The sequence below is a fragment of the Branchiostoma belcheri genome, unplaced genomic scaffold, assembly GCF_001625305.1.
Source record: "Branchiostoma belcheri isolate BF01 breed outbred unplaced genomic scaffold, Haploidv18h27 scaffold297, whole genome shotgun sequence".
Lineage (NCBI taxonomy): Eukaryota > Metazoa > Chordata > Leptocardii > Amphioxiformes > Branchiostomatidae > Branchiostoma > Branchiostoma belcheri.
This window is the reverse complement of record NW_017803906.1, coordinates 138552-164379: the sequence shown is the minus strand read 5'-3', so window position 1 is coordinate 164379 and position 25828 is coordinate 138552. Positions and strand designations below refer to the sequence as shown.

The 25828-nt window shown below is 42.9% G+C and overlaps 2 protein-coding genes across 2 annotated transcripts in view; both read left to right on the top strand.

Annotated features, from left to right (window-relative positions):
- LOC109473246 (uncharacterized protein K02A2.6-like) overlaps window positions 1-1772 on the top strand; it is a 4370-nt gene extending 2598 nt beyond the window's left edge. Inside the window, exons 2-3 of the mRNA XM_019773123.1 lie at window positions 5-74; window positions 163-1772. Coding sequence (XP_019628682.1) covers window positions 5-74; window positions 163-1772 — 1680 coding nt within the window. The remainder of the gene's footprint in view (window positions 1-4; window positions 75-162) is intronic.
- A 3867-nt stretch (window positions 1773-5639) lies between these two features.
- On the top strand, window positions 5640-23978 carry LOC109473245 (uncharacterized protein K02A2.6-like). Its single transcript, XM_019773121.1, has 3 exons — window positions 5640-5928; window positions 6013-6386; window positions 20190-23978. Exons 1-3 carry the CDS (start codon window positions 5697-5699, stop codon window positions 23976-23978), a joined length of 4395 nt encoding a protein of 1464 aa, XP_019628680.1. The 5' UTR covers window positions 5640-5696.
- The last annotated feature ends 1850 nt before the right edge of the window (window positions 23979-25828 follow it).

Genomic DNA, 25828 nt, shown 5'->3' with positions numbered 1-25828 from the left:
CAAAATCAAGCAGCTCATCAGTGAAGACATCAACCCTGCAGTACTACGACAGAGAGAAACCAGTCACTCTACAGGTAGACGCCTCGATGAAGGGAGTAGGCGCAGCGCTACTACAAGAGGGTCGCCCAATAGCGTTCGCCTCCAAAGCACTCACACCTGCAGAGTCGAGGTACGCAAACATCGAGAGAGAGATGTTGGCAGTAGTATACGGTTGTGAGAAATTCAAGACGTACCTATACGGAAGACGTTTCACAATCGAGAGCGACCACAAGCCGCTAGAGCAGATTGACAGGAAGAATCTCACTAAAGCACCAGCAAGACTACAACGCCTACTACTGAGGATACAGGAGTACGACTACCACCTCAAGTACAAACCAGGCAACGAAATGCTGGTAGCAGATGCCCTGTCAAGGCTATCTCCAAGCGAGAAAGAAGAGATGGCAGGACTCAAAGTCCAGATACACCACCTTGTCAATGTGACAACCACAAAGCTGGAACAGATACAAGAAGAAACCAGCAAGGACGAGGAGCTCCAGACGATCACACGAGGTTGGCCAGAGAAGAGGAGCGAGGTACAGCCACTCATCCGAGAGTATTGGACCATCAGGGACGATATCTCGATAGAGAATGGAGTACTACTAGCAGGATCGAGGATAATCATCCCCAAATCACTGCAGAAAGAAGTCCTACAAACCATACATGAAGGACACATGGGAGAAGAGAAATGCAAACTGCGAGCGAAGTCAGCAGTATACTGGATCGGCATGTACAAGGAAATCGAGAAGATGGTACAAACATGCCGCACATGCAAAAAATACCAGAACTCCCAACAGAAAGAAGAGATGACCCCGACGGAGACACCAAGTCGACCGTGGAAGAAACTAGGGGCAGACCTGTTCTACCTCAACCAGAAATGGTTTCTATTAGTAGTAGACTACTACTCCAAGTTCCCGATTGTCAAGACCCTCAAGAGCTTGAAAGCTTCAACAGTAACACAAGCTTTCAAGGGGATCTTCGCAGAACAAGGAATACCTGACGAAGTGATATGCGACAATGGAACACAATTCACCTCTCAAGAGTTCCGACAAGCAGCTGAAGAGTACGGGTTCAGAATAACCACCTCTTCACCCTACTACCCAAAGGGGCACGGATTCATAGAGAGGCAAGTACAAACGGTAAAGAAGACCCTCACCAAGAGTCTAGAGACAGGAGAAGACCCAAACCTGGCACTCCTAACACTGCGTACAACACCACTGAGAACAGACACAAAATCGCCAGCAGAACTGCTCAATGGAAGAAGATACAAGACCAGACTACCAACAAAGGTACACCCTCCTGCAGACCAAGAAGAAGTGATGGGCAAGCTGACGGCAGCACAAGAGAAGAGCAAGAAGCAGTATGACCGGCAAGCACAACGACTACCAGAGCTAGTCAGAGGTCAAACCGTGCACATACAAGAGCCCATAAAGAAGACCTGGACGCCAGGCCAGATCGTCGGAAAAGCCGACACACCAAAATCATACGTTGTGGAAACCGAATCCGGCAAACAGATGCGGAGAAACCGAGTACACATCCGACCGACACCAGAGGCAACCACAACCATGTCTCCAGCAAAGAAAGAGACAACAACAACCACGACAACTGACAACGAGGCAGCTGCACAACCAACAACAACAACAACCGAGACACCAACACCAACGGTGACAACACCATGCGCAACAAAATCAACGAGGAGCAGAACCAACATCCTGCCTCCGAAACGTTACCGCTAACGGACTTGAATAAAGCGGAAAAGAGACTGTTAGTATAGTGTTAGAAAGCAGTTACCAAACACTGGGCAGAATAACCCCAAGGTTTCTGCTGGCACAACACCTTCGCTCTGATGTGCCACTAGCTTTAGGAAATGTTCCTAGATTTAGTAGAAAGTTGTTGTTACTAATAATATAAGATTTATACAGACCACTAGCAAGACCAACCATCCAACTACAAATGCCAAGACTCAAAAAGAACTGTCAAGCCAGAACAACGAACACTTTGCCAAAGTCAAAACAGTCATATTGAGTAGACAATCATCAAAACAGTTGTAAAGATGATACTAATGTATGTAAGGCCTCTAAGCCATGTTAAAACTTAACAAGTTGCATGAAACATATGTATACCCCTCTAACAATATACTAGATAGAGAGATAGTAGTAGAAACCAAGCAGAAGAAAAGAGAGCTGGACAAGAACATTGAACTATGGACAATTCATATATAGATTGAGTTAATATCAGACTAGTCAGCAGAATAAGATCAAATCTGAAAAAGAGAGGGATGTTATACATTGTACTAGATACTATGACCTAGATCATCAGGCAAAAGTACTATACACCACAAGGGCCTTGCCTACATAATATATGTGAACAAAGCATCATGGGACATTAGAGTTGAGAACATCTGGAGTACTTGTAGAATAAAGTTTCAAGTCGACTCTCACTCCGACTGATCTATCTGCTTGAATCGAGCGTCTATGATAGCCATCCATAGACAAGAACGCACAACAGGGAGGCACCAGTTTCTGTACTAGAATTAACAGATTCTTCTGGACTGAGCGTCCTGAGTCTTTCCAGCGGATATCTTGAATACAGCGAATATCTTGAATACGGCGGCGGCGGACTTTCTGGTCCGCAGATTCTCGTGTAGTGGTAGGGGTTGCAGCACACTGTAGGTCCGCTATCCCTGTCCTTTTTTCCTTAACTTTGGCAGCAAATGAGGGTTTTGAGTTGGTGAGCTTATTGGAGATCGGGCCACCTCCACAAGAGGCAAGTTAACACGTGCGGGGCGACTGTCCTGCGTCCGATCCTGACTTCGGGCCGGGGAAAGTGCACACACCCTCGACTCGACGGTCTGCACGAGCAACTCTACCTGCCGCACCTTCAGCCTTTTCGGGACCAAGAAAGTCACCGACTTGAGCTCGGGATCGTCGTCGGGTCTCCCACCGTTCCCACCGTTCAAAATCTAATCATTTCGAGGTCTCATCAAGACCCACCTACCTACCAAATATCAAGATAATCCATCAAAGCGTTCTTGAGTTATGCTGTTGACAGACACACACACACACACACGGCCACGAAAACATAACCTTCTGCCAATTCTTGGCGAAGGTAATGAATTTATACACATTGTCAGGTACGGATTTACGGAAGAGGCTGGGTTCCTGCCAGGCCAGGCCAGGCCGGGCCTGGCTAGCCTGCCAGGCTTTAGGGTTTCCTGAAAAGGTGGGCTGAGCAAAAAAGAGTGTGCATGGGGTTTGGTCTGTAACAAATTTACTTGTATTTACTTTTATTGGTGGTCTGTTTGGGGATGGTATCTGTATCTTAGCCGGTATACCCGCCCTTCAGCGTATCACACCAGCTTCGCAGGCACGCGGCGCGGCGGCAGCTGGCTACATCACACCAAACGACTTGTTACACCTAACCTTTGGACGTCTAGCTCTAAGCACTGTTTAAGACTATCTAGTGATGATGCCTCTACTGTACTAAGTGGCAGCGAGGTAACCGTTGGAACATTGGACCATACTAAGAACGCCAAGTACCCGCGGGGTTATCTGCGGTCACCGGGTAGTTGGACACGTTTATATTCGATACAATGTCACAGGCCTTGACTGGCCTGAGCACATCCGGTTACTATCACACCTCTGATGTTGTAAGTAAACAAAAAACAATCTATACCTGTTAAAGAAATTTATTTCCTTCCATAGCAAATGAGGTGGTGAAGCTTCGAAGAAATGATGTAAGTCAAGTTTATTTTAAGATTGTAGTACGCGGCAGGATGCATAACCGTATCACCATTATTTTGGGCCAATCATCGGCCCTGATCTGGGTTGAATACTTGGAATGTTTGGCATGTACTCCAGGGGAGACGCTCGTCAAAGGACATGCGCACGGTTTGTTTGTGGTGAGTGTGCAAATTGCATTGTAATGAGTTAGTGGTAGGCCCTGATTGGTAAGTTCAGACTAGCCAATCAGGTTTTTGCCACTGTAAGGCAAGTTTAGCCAGGGGCTTGCAAGTTAGTCGAGACCTAGAAGCCAAGGTACGTGTACGTGTGTACTTTGTTCTTAGTAAGTTGTACAGACGCTAAGATATACCAATACAGCTGTACTAAACCTTACATTGGTTCCTACGCCGGGAATAGAACAATCGTGCGCTAAAGTATTCGATCTCATGCAAGACTCCGTGATGTGTTTAACGTCCTTACCTTTGACGTTAATATAGTTGACCTGCTTGCGTTTTCTACCTGCCCGTGTTACATGCTTCTTAGATTATCTTCTGCTCTTGCTAAACTAATAGATAGTTATGCCTGACGGACATTGTACCTATGTGCGTTGCTGCTGACGTGCTGTTCGTTACTGTCCTGCCGTTTTGGCTGACTGATTAATCGTTTGCAGTAGGACAGTTTTGAAGCGTATTTTAATCAATCTGTTAACCTTTGGGCATTTTTGCCGCACGACAGCGGCTTTTGAAACTGCCCAACTTCCGTCAATTGCCCATAACTCCACACGATGGAATGATATCGACAAACGATTTTAATTTTCAACTCACGGCAGAGAGAGATATAGATTTCGAATCATACCACGATTTAAAGACTTTGCCTAGGGTTATGGTTACAGCAGCAGAAGAGGGCAACTCTCAATTGCTTACAACTCCCCAAAGAAAGATGATATCGAAAAACGTTTGGCACTTTACAACTTCTGGTCGAGAGAGCTTTCAAATGATGCCATTTACCGTAATATATTAGGCTTTAAAATTTTTTGTGTCGCTTTCCTTTAAAGTTAAAAGTAAACTATCTTAAGACAAGGTACAAAAGTTCCAACTCCGAGACAGACATAGAAAACACTTGTGCGTTTTAGAAGCTTATATTTTATGAAAAACAAAACTCCTTCTTCGATTTTTTTTCCATTCATAGGGAATATATGGACGACACTGAGTATTGCAACGTTACTACGTTATTACTATATGTCAGCATCGTGGATTCCAGAATGCCTTCAGTTCTAAATCATTCCGGCATATGAGAACGCATACTGGAGAAAAGACCAACAAGTGCACATGTGAACAGTGTGACTAGTCTGGTTCAAAGAAATACCAAGTGAAGGTTCACAAACGCTTAAAACACTCGTTCATTCATTCATTTGTAGAGTGCAGATACTGGACAGCTTCCGGGTACCACTTATCCTGTCATATGGAAACTCAAACAGGAGAAAAACCCGGTGAGAAGCCCTACATCTGTGGGGAGTGTGGATACAGTACAACTGTCAGATCGGCGTTATCCCGACATACAAAAACTCATAGAGAAGAAAAACCCTACAAGTGTGACCAGTGTGATTATTCTGCAAAATGTAAATCACGTTTAGACCAACACCTTACGAAACACACCGGAGAAAAGCCCCACATGTGTGGGGAGTGTGGATTCAGGACAGCTGATAGATGGAGGTTATCAAGACATATGAAAACTCATTCAGGAGAAAACCCCCACAAGTGTGACCAGTGTGACTATTTAGCAGCACATAAAGTACATTTAAACGAACAGTCGTTATCGCGACATATGAAAACTCATACAGTTGAAAAACCTCACAAGTGTGACCAATGTGACTATTCTGCAGCACGAAAATGCCAGTTAGATCAACATCTTGCAAGAGAAACTGGTGAGAAGCCCTACATGTGTGGGGAGTGTGGGTACAGGACAGCTTACAGGTCTCACTTATCCCGGCATATAAAAACTCATACAGGAGAAAAACCTCACAAGTGTGACCAGTGTGACTATTCTTCATCCCGGAAATCTAATTTAGACCGACATCTAGCAAGCCACACCGGTGAGAAGCCCTACATGTGTGGGGAGTGTGGGTACAGGACAGTTGCAAGATCAGAGTTATCCCGACATATGAGAACTCATACAGGAGAAAAACCTCACAAGTGTGACCAGTGTGACTATTCTGCAGCACGAAAATGCCAGTTAGATCAACATCTTGCAAGACACACTGGTGAGAAGCCCTACATGTGTGGGGAGTGTGGGTACAGGACAGTTGCAAGATCAGAGTTATCCCGACATATAAAAACTCATACAGTTGAAAAACCTCACAAGTGTGACCAGTGTGACTATTCTGCAGCACGAAAATGCCAGTTAGATCAACATCTTGCAAGACACACTGGTGAGAAGCCCTACATGTGTGGGGAGTGTGGGTACAGGACAGTTGCAACATCAGAGTTATCCCGACATATAAAAACTCATACAGGAGAAAAACCTCACAAGTGTGACCAGTGTGACTATTCTTCATCCCGGAAATTTAATTTAGACCGACATCTAGCAAGCCACAACGGTGAGAAACCCTACATGTGTGTTGAGTGTGGAGTCAGGACAGCACACAAATCGATGTTATCAAGACATATGAAACCTCATTCAGAAAAAACCTACAAGATACGGAAATCATCTTTGGACCTACATCTAGAACAACACGCTGTTGAGAAACCCTATATGTGTAGGGAATGTGGAAAAATGTCCTGTGACAAGTGTGACCTACAAAAACATATAAAAACCGATAACAACTGTCATCCAGCAACCCTACCCGGACAAGTATCTGAACGTGTATCTAAAAATGTAAGTATGGTATCATATTTAATTTTGATACTATTAATTATCATAAATCATTTATTATGAATGCCAAGTTCATGAATTACATTCACGGATTACATTCATGTTGATTTGATTGTACTGAACAGTATATTCCACAGTTTTTCTATTTTAGATCCTGGTTTCTTATCGTTGGTATGTTACATATTAAAATCTATATTGAATGTATTTTTCTGCAATATATTTTTGCAATATACGGCATATATTTTCTCATTTTGCAGCTGCTTTGTATGATTTATTTTATGTTTTGAACCATTTCTTTAAACGGGGGGAAATTGCTGCGCGCGCAATTGTCACACTTTCAGCGCAATTGTCATCCATGTAATCGAATCAACATGGCCTTAAATGAACTTATATAGAATTCTATTTAAATACTAAAACAGTTTCTTAATTGGATTGGTTTCAGCCGGAACGAGATCGTTTCATAGAAACGCCCGGAAGTCAAATGGCCACATACCACGGAGTAGGCTCATCCGATGCCAACTTAGTAGCGCACTGTACACTTCTGGGAACTGAGGTGGCAAGTTGGTTTACCAGCCCAGGGCACCAGACACCTACCAGCGAGGAAAGGTCCACAGAGCTTCCAATCCTCCAGCTTATGCAAGACGTGACGTCGGTGCAACAGGTGGAGTACTGCTTGGATGACATTCTTTTGTGACCCTAAATCTAATGCGAGAGTGCGAAATTTGACACCAAAAGCAAAGACAAAAGCCAGCACAGACAGAAGCCAGCAACCCTATAAACAGCTCACAGCCTTCCCCTTAGCTGTTCCTTGACACAAGAAGGGTTGCTGACTTCCGTCTGTGCTGGTTGTGGCGTTTGCGGTAAACCTTGGTTTGACACCGAATGCAAAGGGCCAATTATAGACAACATCTGCCAATAGCCACTCTCAACCCCATGATCTGCCTGTCAAAATGTTGGAAATTGTATTTTTAAAGGCTTGAAATTGAGCTGGCTAGAGCCCTGGATCAGGATCCTGTATCAATCTACAAGAAACCTCAGGTTCGACATTTTGCAGAAGTAATATTCACCTATGATGTCAACCCTTCAACAAATGTGGCAAAGTTTCATAATAAAACTATCAGTATTTATCTCATAAAGTTGATCCTGCAAGCACATACACGTGGTGCACCCTTTCCTCGTAGCTCTCGCATTGTTTTTTGCTTTATTTGACCATTATCATTAGCCTTTATGCTTTCCGTTGTTACCTTTTCTTAAAGTTGTATATCAAGCACACATAGGTTAGAAACATACTGCTCAATTAAAGACAGTTGGTTCAGAAAAGTATTTAAATATCATAAATGTGTTTACTAATAGGAAGGCATTAGCCCAGTTAAGATGCTCCACTCACACCCTTAATATAGAGAGAGGAAGACATGCGAAGATTAAAAGACAGGAAAGACTGTGCCAGTTGTGTGAGGAAGGCGTAATAGAGGATGAGTACCATTTTGTTATGGAATGCCCAGCACCAAAGCACTACGTACGCTGAGAAGACAATACCTTCCCGCATTTTACAGTACCAGGCCAGACCCACATAAATTTTAAGATCTAGTTAAAGGCCCCACTGTAGATATAATCAGAAAATTAGGAAAATTTGTACATAAGGCATTCACATTTAGGCAACAACTCCTCAGCCCCAATGTTCAACATTCACAGCCTTCGTCGTCCTTGTCTACGTGATGTTCCCCTGTTGTTTTATTGATGATTTACATTTTGTTCTCACTGCTTGTTTTATTGATGTTTATATAATGTTATAATTTGATCTTGTTGTTTTAATTGATAGGTTACAAATTTATGTTCAAATTTGTTTTCCTTGCCTTCTATTAATGGTTTAAAATTTTGTTATATGTCGTTCTACTTGTTTTATTGTTTACAACTTATTTCATTCAGAAGTTACACTCTATTGATTGAGACCTTGGTTTGATAATCCTGACTTCAGTTATATTTTCTTTACATAGGTTAACTAGTTGATTTTTTTTATCGTTGATTTATAAATTGTGGAGGTATTGTTTTTGGCGGCGTCTGTCTGTGTGTCTGTGTGTGTGCGTGTCTGTGTGTGTGTCTGTGTGTCTGTGTGTGTTTCCGCAACTTTGTAGTCAGCATAACTTCATAACGCCTTTATGGATTGTGATGATATTTGGTATGCTGATAAGTCTTAGGAAGACAAAGGTCAAGGTCAAATATGGGCCTCCTGGTGGATGACCTTGGTACTGCAGCAGAACTTCCGGTTTTTGTATCTTTGGTCCTGAACATGCTATGGTCTTGAATTTTTGGTGACAGATAGCTTTTCCTGTAAGGGATAAGTGGTGTGGGTTTGGTCTCCCTAGCAGCTTGTTCAGGAACTGCAGGGGACTTTCGGGCGAAATCTTTGAAAGCCAATAAGTCCAGATAGGAACAGCGTATTTTCATCATTTTTGGTGTGTAGGTATCTGGCAGAGAGATGTACATAATTAACTGCAAATTATGCAAATGAGGACTTTATTTGCATAATTAAGGAGGAAAGTCTATAATTACAGTGTTTTACATTATAGAACTTTCATACATGTAAGGTATGTAACCTATGGCAGATGGAACATCAACAGATACTAATTATGCAAATGATGACCTAATTTGCATAATTAATGCAAAAAATCTATGATTTCTCAATGGTGAATGATGGGAATGTCATACTTGGGACATCTTTAAGTTAATCAAAAGTTAACATCACGATGCATATATTATGTTAATGCAGACGTCATTTGCGTAATTAAAGAAGAAATTTACATTTACATATCAAGCCCATATTTCATGGAGGTATGAGATCTCGGAACTCTTGTTGTGATTATTTTCATTCAGTCAGTACGTTGTATGTATGTATGTGTTTGTTTGCACATTTGTATGTTGCCATAGCCCATTGGAGGCGAAAAGCAAATAAAGTTCACTTTCACTATATGTGCTTAATTACCATTAGTCGTTACCAGTTTTATTTGTTGTCTTCAAGTTTTTAAGTGTTCATGCCTTGCATACCTCTTGTGATTCTACAACTAGTACTACTGTTGTTGTTATTATTATCATTGTTGTTATAGGTTGTTATTGTACCTATCTTTTAATATGTTTTGTTTTGGACAGGGGGCAGCAAAATATGGGCTAGGCTAAATGATTTGTCATGTTTCCCCTGTCCAGTCACTTTTATGTAACAAAGTTGACACAAATAAATAAATAAATAAATAAATAAAAGAATTTGACAGAAATTATAAGAGCTTTTTTATGCAAGTCGTAAGTAGCTATACTTGAATAATTGGGTACATAAGTTCAATTTTTTCCCCTTGTCCCCATACAGATGCCTGAGGAGGACTCATGTTTTATGCAACAACCACCGTTTTATCCACAGGTAAAAGAACAAAATGCCTTTATGACTTATTGTCCTAAAAACTGACTTTTTTCAGTTGTTGTTTTTTGTTACGTAAAAGAAATACAGGCCCACAAAATAGTGCTATATGCTATTGTTTGAAATATCTTTAATGTTACAGGAAACACAGAACGGAGAGGGGTTGCTGGTTTTCCCATCAGTCCAAGTCATCAACTACGAAGGAGAGACGCTCCCTTCTAGCAACTCACAGGGGGAATGGACCGCCTACTCAAGTCGCTTGCTTGAAATAACGGAAGGTCTATAGATGTTGCTTTGTTTAAGAAACACAAAAGTTCTCATTCATTCTTTTCGATTTGAACTTATTTAACACCAGCTAAACGAAGTTTATGGTGATTTCTATTTGTTTGAAGTATATTGTGGGGTCGTGTGGCGCAATTAACGATAGAGTGCCCGACTCGGAACCAAGAGGTCCCTGGTTCGAGTCCTGACATGCCACCGATCTTGTGCTCTTGGGAAAGGCACTTTACACGACTTTCCCCACTGAGTATTGTCTGTCCTGTATTTGTTTCTATGTGTGGGACACAACAGGACGAAGAAAGTATGGTCAGGTAAGGAACAATTGATTGATAAAGAAAATGTAATGGAAATTTCCTCATGTTGATACTGAAGCACCTGGTAGTACCTAATCAAAAACTCATGCTGACATTGAAAACAACATTTTTTCTCACTACTAGCACTATTAAAGAAGCAATCATGACATACGTACCATCTACCCAAGAAAACTCTCCCTGCAGGTTATATCCTAAACCAGCAGAGCTGTGTTGACTTTCCTGTAGTACATAGGAGCCTGGGAAAACAGAGGGAAAATTACACAACAAAGAGATAGAATGTTAACGACATGTACAAGGTAAAGGTCTAGTTAGCGCTGTGTACCTAGACACTTTTGTCTAGCCAGCAATGCTAGGAATCGAACCCATGAGCTTTTAAATTAACTCTCTCCTAGGTTTTCTACTCTTTAGTCTAGAAACCAATCAACACCACATTGGTCTTACTGACAGTATGTAAACATATTGGATGAACATCCTTGAAGTAAAACATTCCTGAAGAACATCTGCCAGTCTGTGTCAAGTCACATTCACTAAACAGTGCAAAAATTTGTATTTAATTTAGTTGTTCCTTTATTTATTACCTTCGCCAAGAAGGTTATGTTTTCAGTAGCGTTTGTGTGTGTGTGTGTGTGTGTGTTTGTGTGTGTGTGTGTGGTTTAGCAAGATAACTCAAGAAGCAGTGGATGGATTGGAGTGAAACTTGGTAGGTGGGTAGGTCTTTATAAGACCTAGAAATGATTAGATTTTGGGCCCCCTGGTGCCTTTCCTAGGTACTGCAGCAGAACTTCCGGTTTTGATATCTCGTGATCTGGACATGCTAGGGTCACGAATTTTGGATGGCAGATAGCTCTTGGGGTAGGGAAGAAGTGACATGAGTTTGGGTCCCCTAGCTCTGGAACTGCAGGCGCATTTGTTGAAAAAATTTCGAAGGAGGATAACTCAAGAACCGGTTGACGGATTGTCGTGATTTTTGGTATGTAGGTAGTTGAAGTGATGCTTAACATAATCAGATGACAATTATGAAAATCAGGAGCTAATTTGCATAATTAATGAGGAAATTCTATAAATCTGCTTTGTTCGATAATAGAACTATGAAACACTTGTGACATCTACTTGAGAACGAGAAAAAACATCTGAGGATATAGATTATGTAAATGAGGACCTAATTTGCATAATTAATGGCAAATTTTTATAATTTCATACTTATAACTGCTAGGAATTTCATACTTGCCACATTTGGAAGTTAAGTGAAGGTGAACATCAATAAACATAATTTATTCAAATCATGACCTCATCTGCATAATTTATGAGGAAGAGCTATAATAGCCTTTTTGTTAAAATAAGGCTGTCATTGGGTGGAGAATATGATCAACTGATATAATCCGTGCAAATGAGGCTCTTATTTACAAAATCAATGATTAAAATTGTATAATCGTAAGGGTTAACATCATTTGGCGAAGGTATGAGGTCGTGGAACTCTTGTTTATTTCTGTGATATTTATTCAGGGTTGCCCAAACTCAGTGTCTAGCACTGCTTTGCATTGGGGCCCTGTAACATACATAAAATCATACTGTCACATACAAGAAAAATAAGGATACAATAGATAATAATACTGGTAATGACAATAACGGAACAGTAACATAATATAAACAGTGACAATGATAAGTAATAATAACAAAAACATTAATAGTAGTCATTGTCAAGTCCGTTCCTTAGGTCGAGATCGAGAGGTCAGAGGTCTGCCCAGCTTTTACACTTTGTTTTGAAAGCAAACATTGACGTACAAGTCTTTATAGAGTGTGGCAGACGATTCCAGAGGTCTGCACGTCTATATGCGAACTTCATTGAGACTAGATGTAGTTTTATCTCTCTTTTTTTTTCACAATTTTAACATGACTACTTCAGTCAACAGCTTTGATGCCTGTTGCTTATGCTCTTTCATTGCTCGCCGAACATATCGACGCCAGCTGTGAAACGGACGTGTTTCCTGGCGCGACAGCATGTTAAGATTCCTGTGGCGGACAACGAGAGGACGACATTGTAGTGATGTGAAACAAGCTAATGTTTTAGAGTTAGCCACCCACAACCCTGCCCACGCAGTATAACAGATTCCAGCTGTTGAGTTACCCCTCCTACTCACTGTACAGAATAACACCTTAGAATAGAGTCATGAAAAGTCTGTCGGTGTGAGAGTCTTATTGAGTGATGGTCGAACACTACAACTGGCGACGAGGATTACAGGGAATCTCAAACTAGAGAACATGTTGGACATTGTAAGAGCACATGAATCTGTAGGGAGACAGTTACAGGAGATGACTGGTCAAGTTAATGCAATGTCGATGGGACGGAAGAAGGATTCCAGGGGTACAACCCATAGAGGGCCTCCCAGTTTCGGCGAGAAGAAAACATTCCATAGCAGCCCAGAGGTCCTGGGACCGGGGGCGTGTAAGAAATCCAAGGCTAGAGGAAAATGCTTCGCCTGTGGAAGGTCGGATCACTTTGCTAAAGATGACAGATGCCCAGCCCGGGGACAGAAGTGTAGTGAATGTGGAATGTTAAACCACTTCAGAGAGGTATGTCGGGGCAAGAGAGGTCCAGAGGTCAAGAAGACTGGCTCCGTAACAGTGTAGAAGAAGGAACAGACCCAAGGACCGACCACTATGTGTTCAGTATGCATGGCCGGGATCATAAGACAGCAGGCACCATAGATGTCAAGATAGGAGGTGTAGGAGTATCAGGCATCCTTATCGACTCTGGAGCTACATGTAACATAGTCAGCAAAGAGACCTGGGAGAGTTTGAAGAGGCACAGAGTGGAGGTTAAGGATCAGAGGAAGGGCAGTACGAAACTCTATCCTTATGGTAGTAGTGTACCACTCGCAACACTGGGTACATTTACAGCAGAAGTTACGTGTCCAATCAACGGAGCCCAAAAAGAAGGAAAGTTTGTGGTCTAAGCAGGGGCGCGCAGTGTCCTTTATGAAATTCCATTGACCGAACCCGTTCTCGCAGATGAAGCACTGCACGCTTTGTCCTTCGCCCTACAGAGCCACCGTTACTATGAATATATCCTGTTTCCGTTTCTGGTTCTGTTTCTTGTTGAACTGCTCCATGTAGAGTGGTACAGTGGCGCAAACGAAACGATTCGGACGGCTGCTTTAATCTCGTCACATTAAATTCCATAGCTGCACAGGTTGATTCTAGAGGCACCATGTTGTGTCATGGTATTCAGAATCTGCTTGTAAAACAGAAAAAGGGGATTTCGGAGCAGGATCAGTAGGCGTCGTTCTAGACCTGCCTCTACCGTAATGTCAATCTCGAAGTAATTAGTATTAGCACTTCTTTATTCAGTACAGTGCACAGTTCTGTGTGGGACGTACCGAGAGTTCTGTGTGGGATGTACGACCCACCAATCCAGGATCTCGACAAGTTCCGAGATCCACAAACGAAAAGAAACTTCTTGAAAATCATGATGTACCTCCCAACTATCACAGCCTTCAGGCCATAAACGCCCCACAGGTAGCTGTCACAGTAGAGCGTATGGTCTGATGATGATTTGTGACCGCAAGGTAACATACACGACACCCTAGGTCCTCGAATGTTGCTGGTCCTGGGTCCAATTCCTCTGTTTGTGGTCTGTGCAAAGGTTGATTTGCTAGGTTCCTTTTTTACAGAAACAATGTCCTTATTACTGGTCTGGTCTTGAGACTCGACCTTCCTGCGGGAGGATTACTAAAGTAGAAGGAATGGTGGGTGGCACGGGATAGTACGGTAGGAAATAATGTCCGTCCGCAAGGCGTGATGCCGACTCCTTATGCATATAACGATACGCTAGAGAAAGGGGAGCCACCTTTCAAACCTAGTGGTCTCTGATTAAATATACAATTGCCGCGAGTTCCATTAGACTCGGAAAGAGAAAAAAAAGTTCTCATCATCATCATCTCCGTAAGTCAGGGTTATAGTTCTGGCTCTACTATGAAGTTGTCCGAGAGAAAGTAATTCGGAGACAGGCTCGGTTGGCTTCGTCCTATGCCTGTTTCAAATAGTTCACAGATATCTATGCCTACGTCATCAGAGGGGAATGACTGTGGCATTCCACGTTTAAGTAGGACACCGCCAACTCTGTTTGGCATCAACTGCGGGGTTAAGCCAAACATTTTGGAACCCATGTCTACATAATAAATCCTGAACGCGAGTAGAGCATTCATGTTCTTCTTCGACTGAAATGTCGTATACTTTTTTGACAATTCTGTCGGATGGTAAAATAGTCAATCTCAGCCAGTATTTAATTAAATGTGTTTGACTGTCAATGAACAGTGGAAAGACTCCTAGTTCGCCCCTTACGGCGGCATTGATAGAACTTTTTGGCACATGGAGTAAGATTTTACTAAAATTTAAGAATACATATTCCAAGTCGTGAATTTCATAAGAGATTTTTGGTTGTTCAAGTGACATTCTATGATTTTGCAAGTGTTTGAAACACTCAGCTTATCACTATATTTCTTAAACCGAGCAAGTATAGGAAGAGCAGGAGTAGACAAGGGGTCTGATGTCTTTCCCATCTGTGTAACACCTAGTATGTCAACCTCTGACCCCAGCAACGATTTTAGTGTGGTACTTATGAATGTTCTAACGTTATCAGTATTATAATTCTCAATACTTTTAAAAACCAAATCTCTACATTGTGTATTTATTCCAGTAAGTTCGCTGCAATAGAGTAAAATGGGTTTAACCAAACTGTTGAACAGATCGATAGCTAGCTTTTAGTCTTAAATGTTTAATGGCACGACTAAAGGATCCTGACGGTGTCACATCTATTCCTAAGTACGTGTAGTAGCTAGTTATCTCTATAGTTTGACCCTGAGATTTGAAAGGTGACTGTTTATTGCCGGCAGTCCGTCCATTTTTAGAGAACATCATCACTTTTGTTTTGTTCTTATTAATAGATAATTTCCATAGTGAGCAAAACTGGTCCAGTGCTCTCAGGGTTTTTTTTACGCAGTATTCTATATTGTGGTACATGGATTTTAAAATTATAGCCTATTCCTGAAGATAAAAGTTTGTAAAACAGTTCGTTTCGCCGAATCGAATGCTTTTCGAAAATCGACAAAGCAGGCATAAAGCTTACCCCCAGGTTTAGACGTGTGTTTGTCGATAAGCGTTTTTAACACAGAGAGGTTGCCGCTTGTTCTATAATGTTTCCTGAAACCAGACTGAAAAGGAGATAGTATATCGGATCTTTCTAAAAAGTCTTGTAAACGTTTGTTGAGGATGAAAGTAAATAATTTGCCAACACAGCTGGAGATGGCTATTCCTCTGTAATTGGTTGGATTTCATGGTTCGCCGCTTTTATAGATTGGAACAAGAGTTCTCTGGGTCCACTGTTGAGGAAAGTGTCCAGAATGTAGTAAAAAGTTGAACATATTTTGAGGGGTTGTATGAGTTGGGGGACGCCAGATTTTAACATTTCGTTGATGATCGAGTCTGTTCCGCAAGATTTTTTTTTAAAGTTACCTAAACTGTTTTGAATGTCTTCTTCAGTAATTTCAAAGTCCAGTGGGCTATCGGTTCGATGTTCTAGAGATGTAATGATTTTATCTGTGTGTTCTTTTTCTTTCTTATCGACTATGGTGTTCTTATTTATTTTTTGAAATGATCTAGCCATTCTTTAGTTGATACCTAGCCTCCTGTCTCAGCCGTAGTGTCGTTTTCAAGGTTTCGTAATTTATTGATTTCACTCCAAAATGATTTTGGTTCTTTTCTAGCTAATTTGCTTAGAGACGCCATTTTCATTAAAATGTTTCTTTCTCTTCTTTATATGCTTCTCTTTAACCTTGAATACAAAATGTTGCCTTTTGTCTTCTCGTCATGGAGACCTCCTAATTTCAGCAGCACGGCTTCTCTTTTTTGCTTTCAGATCGCGACATTGCTGGTCTTACCAGGGTTTATTGATAGGCTTCTTTTTACGTTTCAAACTCGAATTGATTTTAATGATAAGTCGGCTGTTAGCTTAATGATACTGTTAAAATCATTAACAACATTTTTTGTTTGATTACCTGTGTACGGTTTTGAAATGAACTCTTGTATATCATTTTGTACTTGTGGTGAACAGATTGCCTCCTGAAATTTTCCACATGAGGCGACATTCCAAATATATTTTTTGGGGTGAGCAAGAATTTTTTCTTCAGTTTTGTATCTAAAATTTTGATGGTTTGTTTTGAGACAAACGGATATTTGGCAATGGTCAGACATCCAAGATGGATCATCAACTTAAAAATACTGTATTAAAGAGAAAATATTTAGACTAGCTATGCAGTAATATACCGTACTTGTTCCATTGTATTTTATGCTGGTAGTTTTTCCTGGGAGATCTCCAATGGCCCTCCCTTTTGCTATAATCATATTAGCAGCAGAGCACAAATTAATTAGTTCACTGCCATATTTATTTACTCATTTTGTCTGTACTAATTCTGGGTTTTAAGTGGATCTCAGAGGCATTTTCATCCAATCCATCGAAAAGTTGTTCTTGTAAGTTGGAAGTTCTATTATTTAGATCGCCAAGAAGTAGACCATGTCCCATGTTGTTGAATTTAGCAAGGTCAACCGTAAAATCTTCGAATAATGTGTTCTTTCTTGTTTTAAATACTGGTGAATTTTCAGGGGGGAGATACAAGCAGCCCAGAATTACATCTCTGTCAAAACCAAAGAAATTTTTGTCTAGCTAACACCAAATAATATCAGAATTGTTACTTTGTAATTTCGATAATCCTTTCACGAGACTTTGTTAAAAAGAAGAGCGACCCCACCGGAATTTCTCCTAGATCGCTTCTTAAGTTTTCTGTCACTCCGAAAGTAGTGATAACCATCTATATGGAAATTATCATCAGGTTTTAGCCATGTTTCTGGAATACAAATCATATCATACTTACATATACTATCTAAAAATCTACTTCTACACACTTTTTACTAAGACTACCTTCGATATTCCAACTACTAAGGCGTAAGGCCACATGAATTTTCATGGAAAAATCTACGCGAAGCAAAAAGCAAAGAGCAATTACGTATGTTGTTAAACACATATGGGCATATTGTATACGTATAAATGAGTACCTTAACTTGATATTCAATAAATTTGGTATATGTTCTGACGGTGAGTCGGGCTGGGATCGGTTCCAGCTGGGACGCTGACGTCTCCACTGTCCCGGAGTGTAATCTCCAAGCAGATGTTTCGATGGCTGCAAAAGACAGTATCAAATTGGCCAGACAGTATCAAACGGGACATTTAGCATCTGCGTGCACTGAAACAGGGAGGAGCATTTCTATTCAATACTGGTGTCGTTGCCCCTCCTTGTGTCCTATTGACACCAATGTGAATCATACAGGCACTAAGGCTTTTACAAGCCATTTAAGGCCTGAATCTGGGACAAAATCAGTCACCCGCACACGTCTCAGTGGGACTTCCTGCCTCACTGTAAGGCACAAATACTGAACCAGGTAGTAACTCGGTACTAAAAAGATTGCTGGCTGAAACATAGAAATGGATAACTGTGGTTCTTATGGTTCAAAACCCCAGACATCACGAAACACAAGGTGAACCTTCTCCTCCATTGTTAAACCTGTCCAAAATAACACTAACAGTTGGTGTAGTGACCCGTAGATCTCTAGACTTCCTGTAACAGTCAACCAGCTGGCCCACAAGAGACAAGGAGGGCAATAAACTACTTGACAAGCACATTTTGATTAGGCAACAACTAGGTGTTAATAGCCTTTGTTGAAACCGAGTGGTCGCAGATGTTGATGGCCCGTTTGATACCGTCTGGCCCATTTGATACTGTCTTTTGCAGCCATCGAAACATCTGCTTGGAGATTACCGGAGTGTAATCCTCATCGGCACGGCGGGGGTATGTAGATCTGTCCCGGCCGCGGTACTGCTGTGCTCGGTTGGTAGTATCAGGGAACTTTGTAGGACGATCCAGTGGAACAGCAGGTCTCTGGGCTCTACCGCGGTCCTGTCCCGGTCGGGGCTGGTCGTGTGTGTTCTCCATAGAGCGGATGGTCCTTTTAAAGTCTGCCACTAGAAGACTCGTGCCTGTAAAGTCATCTAAGTGGATCCCATTTCGCTTGTAGAGGTGTTTTGATGTTGACAGTTTCTTCCGGCGTATGCACGGCATTTTGTCAGCATCCTTGTACGTTTGAGGCACAGATTGGTTGTAGTTTTTGATGTTTCTGTTCAGAGATGAGTCGGAGACATGGCCTCTTGGTAGAACTTGTGACAAGACAATTGTTGCGTTTGGGAAGGACATTTTGGCACGTGTGACGAGTTCTTCCGTTTTCTGTAGGCAGTCTTGTACTGAAGATTCGTCTTGTCGGGTGTTGTCCAAGTCATTTGATCCAATGTGAAAAATCGCTAATGAGGTTCCCTTTTTTCCCATGTTGTTGTTTGTCCTCGTGGTTGTGGGTATCTCCACCAGGTTTTGGGTCACCTGTGCTAAGACGTACAGTGTCTGCATATGATGAGATGGATTGAGAAAACTGAATTGATTCAGACACTTCCTATAGTTTTACAATTTCCTGCTGTTGTGCTTCAACGAAGGACTGAAGAAATCAACACTGGGCTGTGAGGTTGGCGATTCCTCACTGTGGCGGCTCTTCACACTCTGAATCTCATTTGCATGCCTTGTCTTTTCTTCAACCAGCTGTTTTTTCCACTCACAGGAGGCAGCCTTCAATTATTTTTCAAATTGGACCTATTATCTTTCTTGCTCAACTTTCAGCACATTCATGTCTAATTGTAGAGTGTTGACTAAGTCCACAAGATCCGTGTAATGTTTTGGATATCTCTGGTAATGTGTTCCTGTGTGTAACATGTGGTAATGTTTAAGCAGCTTACTTAACATATTAAAGAATAACACGGATGCGTAGCGTCAGACGACAAGAAGAGACGAGCCAGACAGAAGGTCTGAGTGGGTGACTAGAGAATAAACCAAGCCGATTCAAGTATTCTAGCTTGGAGTCACTTTATTGGATTACTACCAAGAGGTAGGGGCACGACAACAGAGTCTAAGAGAGAAGACAAAAGTCGTCGCATGGTGTCAGAAGTGGGATGAGAACCTACAACGTTGAGAAGAAACGAGAAGTTCAACCCAAGCTTCCAAGAAACAGACGGAGGAAAAGAGAGGCCCATTGTTTCAAGCGTCCAGGAAACAGGTCAGACGAATTTCTGATGTCTAGGATTTGTCAGTGCTAACAAGAGCTAGTCTAGGGGCATAGGTGGCAAAGACGTCATCTATCACTGACTAGTTAGGAGCTGATTAGAGTGACAACTTGTAAACAGTAGCCTAAGATGGCGGAAGGGCACAGTTTGAGAGCTCCTGGCCCACTTGATGTTAATTCAAGAAACTTAAGTCTGACCTGGAAACGTTGGAAGGAAGAAATACTGTTATATCTTGATCTAGCAGTAGAGGATGAGTAGAGGATGACGCTGCAAAGAAGAGAAAGACGCTCTTGTACTTAATTGGAGAAAATGCACGGAAAGTGTATGGCACCTTCACCATTGTGAATGCTCAGAATGAAGCAGTTGCGGAAGCAGACCGAACTGTAGAGCAAATCGTCGCAGCATTTGAGACATACTGCAATCCTAAGAAGAACGAGACAGTACAAAGATACAAATTCTTCACGAGATCACAGAGCAATGGTGAAACTTTTGATGAATACATCACAGACCTGAAGACACTCGCGGCAGAGTGTGGGTTTGGTGAGATTAGAGAGTCTCTGATTCGAGACAGAATACTCATCGGCATTTTGGACGGAAAGGTTCGCGAACGACTCCTGAGGGAGAGCAACCTAAGCCTTGAGAAATGCGCAGAGATCTGCCGAGCCGCAGAAGTCTCCAAGCAGAGCATCCAGACGATGGAACAGGTCACAGTGCACGTGGTAAAGAAGAAGCCACAAGCTCCGCAGGCCAGTAGGACATCAGTTTGCAAATACTGCGCCAAGAGACACGCAGCCAACAAGGAAGCATGTCCTGCATATGGAAAGGAATGCGCCTCCTGCGGTAAGCGAAACCACTTCGCGAGAGCATGCCGGAGTGGTGAGACGAAGCAGCCTAGAAGCGGCAGAAACCAGGCACAAGGTAGAAAGAAGCCCTTGGTGCACATGCTGCAAGAAGAAGCAGTGATGACAGTCACAGAAGAAGAGAAGACGTACAGCATGTCAGGTCCCAGGTATGCAAAGCAGGTGCATGCCAGGATGGCCCTCGAGGGACACCTGGTCACCTTTCAGCTAGACCTTGGCGCGACCTGTAATGTAATGCCAAAACACATCTTGGACAGCAACAACATCCAGTATAAGACAACTGGAGCGCAGAGGGTGCTGACGATGTATAACAACTCACAAATTGTGTCAGAGGGAGAGACAAATCTCAAGATGACAAACCCCAAGACTGGGCGGAGGTACGTGGTGAACTTTGTAGTCATTGACTCTGGTAGTATGCCATTGTTAGGATCAAATGCCATACAGCAGATAGGGGTTGTGACGGTTCACTACGACAGAATCCTGGCACTCAGTGGCAGCAAGCCCAGGCTCATACAGAGTACACACAGCAAGGCATTGACAAAAGAAAGCCTGTTAGAGATGTACCCAGACGTCTTCTCTGGTTTGGGAAGACTGCCAGGAAAATGCCATCTTGAAGTTGATGAGTCAGTCAAGCCAGTTGTGCATCCGCCAAGAAGAGTGCCGGTGGCGATGAAGGCACAACTACAGAAGGAACTGGACAAGATGACGGAAGATGGTGTCATAGAGCCAGTGACAGTGCCAACCCCATGGGTATCCAGTCTGGTCACTGTACTGAAGCCAACAGGAAAGTTGAGGATCTGCATTGATCCAAGAGATTTGAACACCGCATTGAAGAGAAGCCATTACCCTGCACCAACAATAGAAGACATCCTTCCCGAGCTGAAGAAGGCAAAGGTATTCAGCGTACTTGATGCCAAGAGTGGCTATTGGCAGGTAGTGTTGGACGAAGAATCCTCGCTTCTAACGACGTTCAACACTCCCAGCGGGAGATACAACTGGAAGCGCCTTCCCTTTGGGATTAAATCGTCCCCAGAGGAATTCCAGAGAAGACTTGACCAAGCATTGGAAGGGCTCGAGGGAATAAAGCCCATCGTAGACGACATCTTGGTGTGGGGAGAAGGAGAAACAATGGCAGAAGCCATCTCACATCATGATGCAAATCTCAAGCGCCTCATGCAAAGATGCAGAGAGAGAGGTTTGAAGCTGAACGCAGAGAAGGTCAAGCTCAGACAACAAGAAGTACCATTTCATGGTCATCTGATCACCAGCCAAGGGCTGAAAGTGGACCCTAGCAAGGTAACTGCGGTGATGAAGATGCCAAGACCTGAAGATGCACAAGGAGTGCAGAGGCTGATAGGATTTGTCACCTACCTAGCCAAGTTCCTGCCCCAGCTGAGCGACATCTGTGAACCCTTGAGGAAGCTCATCGCCAAAGAAAACGAGTTTGAGTGGACCGAGACGCATGAGAGTATCCTAGAGACACTCAAGAAGATGGTCTCTGCTGCTCCAGTGTTGCGATACTATGATCCGGAAGAAGAGCTGACGCTGCAGACAGATGCGTCAAGCACTGGATTAGGAGCAGCCATCACTCAAGATGGACAACCAGTGGCCTACGCCAGCCGAGCGTTGACGGACACTGAGACGAGGTATGCACAGATAGAGAAGGAGATGCTCAGTGTGGTTTTCGGTCTGGAACGATTCCATCAGTACACCTATGGAAGACAAGTACGTGTCCAGACAGACCACAAGCCACTTGAAATGATCGTACTGAAACCCCTTCATGCAGCACCGAAGAGACTGCAGCGAATGCTGATGCGGTTGCAGCAGTACGACGTCAAGATAACGTACAAACCAGGAAAAGAGATGTTCCTGGCGGACACTCTCAGCCGTGCGTACCTGCCACTAGAAGGAAGCAGAAGCACAACAGAGAAGGAGGCTGAGCAGGTCAATATGATAAGCCAATTCATCTCCACGCCTACTAGAGATGACATACGGGAAAGCACGATTGCAGACCCCGAGATGACGACACTGATGACATACATCAGAGAGGGCTTCCCAGAGAAGGAGGAAGTGCCACCAAACCTGATGCCGTACTACCATGTGCGTGATGAACTCAGCACACAAGATGGAATAGTGTTGAGGGGAGATCGTGCAACGATACCAAAGTCCCTGAGGAAACGGATGCTCACGAGAATCCATCAGTCACACATGGGAACTGAAGGGTGCCTGAGATTCGCAAAGGATTGTGTATATTGGCCCGGGATGAACGCAGAGGTAAAGGACTTAGTGTCAAGGTGTGACGTGTGCCAATCAGTCGGGAACAGGCAACAAAAGGAAAGCCTGATTCCACACCCCGTCACACAACGACCATGGGAAAAGGTAGGAGTCGACCTTTTCACACTACATAACAGAGAATACCTCATCACAGTTGACTACTACTCAAACTTCTGTGAGATAGACACCTGCGAAGCGGACACACGGTCCACCACCATCATCAGAAAGTTGAAGATGCAGTTTGCCAGACACGGCATTCCCGACGTAGTGATGACAGACAACGGACCACAGTTTGCGTCCTCAGAGTTTGAGAAGTTTGCCCGTGAGTGGAACTTCAAGCACCAAACGTCATCAGCAGGATACCCCCAGAGCAATGGGAAGGTGGGGAACGCAGTTAAGACGACCAAACGACTCCTGGAGAAAGCAAGACTAGCACAGAGCGACCCGTATCTAGCGTTGCTAGACTTCAGAAACACACCATCGCAAGAGATCGGAAGTAGTCCGGCTCAACGACTCTTCAACAGGAGGACGAAAACTACCATGCCGATAAAGACAAACCTCCTCCAACCGAGAGTTCAGAGCGACATTCCGAGTAAACTCCAAGAAGCAAAGAAGAGACAGCGCAAGTACTACGACAGACAAGCTAGAGACTTGCCCGATCTCAAGGCTGGCGACATAGTAAGATGCCAACCAATGACCCCAACCGCTAAACAGTGGAAGAAGGCAACAGTGGTAGCGGAGGTTGGGAAGCGATCATATGAGATAAGAACAGAAGACGGAGGCAGCTACCGCAGAAACAGGAGGCACCTACGTAAAACAAACGAGGAAGCCCCAGACATGACCGCCGTGGAGGAAGAAAACAACCCTCCATGTCCAGCACCGACAACACCAGCAGCTGATACAACAGTGCCAGTGGAACACGCAGCTGCACACGGACAGCCGATGACAACGAGGTCCGGCCGAGTTGTGCAACCACCAGCACACCTGAAGGATTACGTGCGCGCCTGAAGGATTACGTCAGCGAGTGATTATGTAATGCATGCAGTTTTGAAGTAGAACTCGAGGACTGAACTAACAAACTAATGAACTAACAGGAAGAGAACCTGGAGAAGACCAGAAAGCACAAGGACTCTAGTGTGCATAAGAACTGACATGCCAAAGAACTCTAAGGCAAAAGATATGTGAATGTGTAAGATCGGAAAAGATCCGTTGAGAGAATGTAACTAAAGAAAAGGGGATGTAACATGTGGTAATGTTTAAGCAGCTTACTTAACATAAAGAATAACACGGATGCGTAGCGTCAGACGACAAGAAGAGACGAGCCAGACAGAAGGTCTGAGTGGGTGACTAGAGAATAAACCAAGCCGATTCAAGTATTCCAGCTTGGAGTCACGTTATTGGATTACTACCAAGAGGTAGGGGCACGACAACAGAGTCTAAGAGAAAAGACAAAAGTCGTCGCACTGTGTACTCGAGTCTTTCACATGGTTGGATGGAGTTGGGTTTTCAGCGTCCAACACGGTATTGCTCAAGTTCAATGGTGAATCAATAGATTGAGTCGGAGTCCTGAAAGGGCTGATGAGGTTTTCAACAGCTTTTCTTAATCTGTTCTTCTTTGGTGTACCTATAGGGGCCTTGACAGGGGTTTCATCTGAACGATCATTGATTTCGGACGATGTGTCTTCAACATTGGATGGTAGCAAAGTCTTACCTTTCAGAGTGGTTGTCGAGTTACTTCTGGTGTCACTGTCTTTGTTTCCGGCGGCGTCACTTGGAGTCGGGTCGCCATTTCGAAACTTACTTTTCAAACTTCCTTCCACTTTTTTCTTCAGGCTTGGAAAGATTTTGTCTGTCCGCTCTAGGAACGCTGATCCTTGGATGCAGATTGTAACACTCTTCCAGAAGTGGATTGATAACACGCATGTTTCTAGCCCAAGCTCATCCACTACGCACAGAAACTGCAAAAATCATGTCTTAGAAATTGTATATTCGACAAAGGACTAACATGTCAAATCATGTGCCTCGAATGACCTGTCGGTCGGTATACTAGTATCGAGTTCTTTGTAGTTTAGGAGAGGAGTATGCTGGACGTTCTATAAAAACACATATGCACTTTTGTTCGCTGACAACACTAACTTGTTTGCATCTCACTCTAAATCTTGATGTATTAGTAAGTAAAATAAATTGCAAATTGGATAAAATAGATAAATGGTTCCAGGCAAATAAATTATCTTTAAATGTCAAGAAAAGAAATTTTATTCTTTTCACAGGGATTAATCAAAAATACAATAAAGAAAAGGTCCAAATAGTTATAAATAACATGTTCATGAATCAAGTAACGCACACATGCCTTTTAGGTGTCACCAAAGATGGAGAACTAAGCTGGAAAAACATGTTGTCAGAGCTAACTTGCCAAAAAATATAAAACATAAGTTTAATTAGAAAAATTGCAAATCTTCTATCCTCAAAATCATTTATCACATTATAGTTTTATATATTCTTATCTATCGTATTGTAACATAGTATGGGCTAGTACATATTCCACAATCCTAAAACCACTACTTCTTCTACAAAAACGCTTCGTTCGAATTGATGTGACACTGCGTCGTGTTCTTTGATAGGACACTTGATGACAGAGCCTTGAACTTGAGTTTAGATGCTTTAATCCAGGTATGGTTAGTAGGAAGGTACAGACGTGGCCCTGCTCAATGGTCGGTCGGAACCAAAGAGGGGAGTGCAGTCTTTGACCTGCTTTTCGTAGTGAGCCACTTAATGAATGAATACCTGTATTGTACATTCATGCCACGACGGGCTAGGTACAGGTCAAGACTTAACTGACACATAACAAACGTATTTAG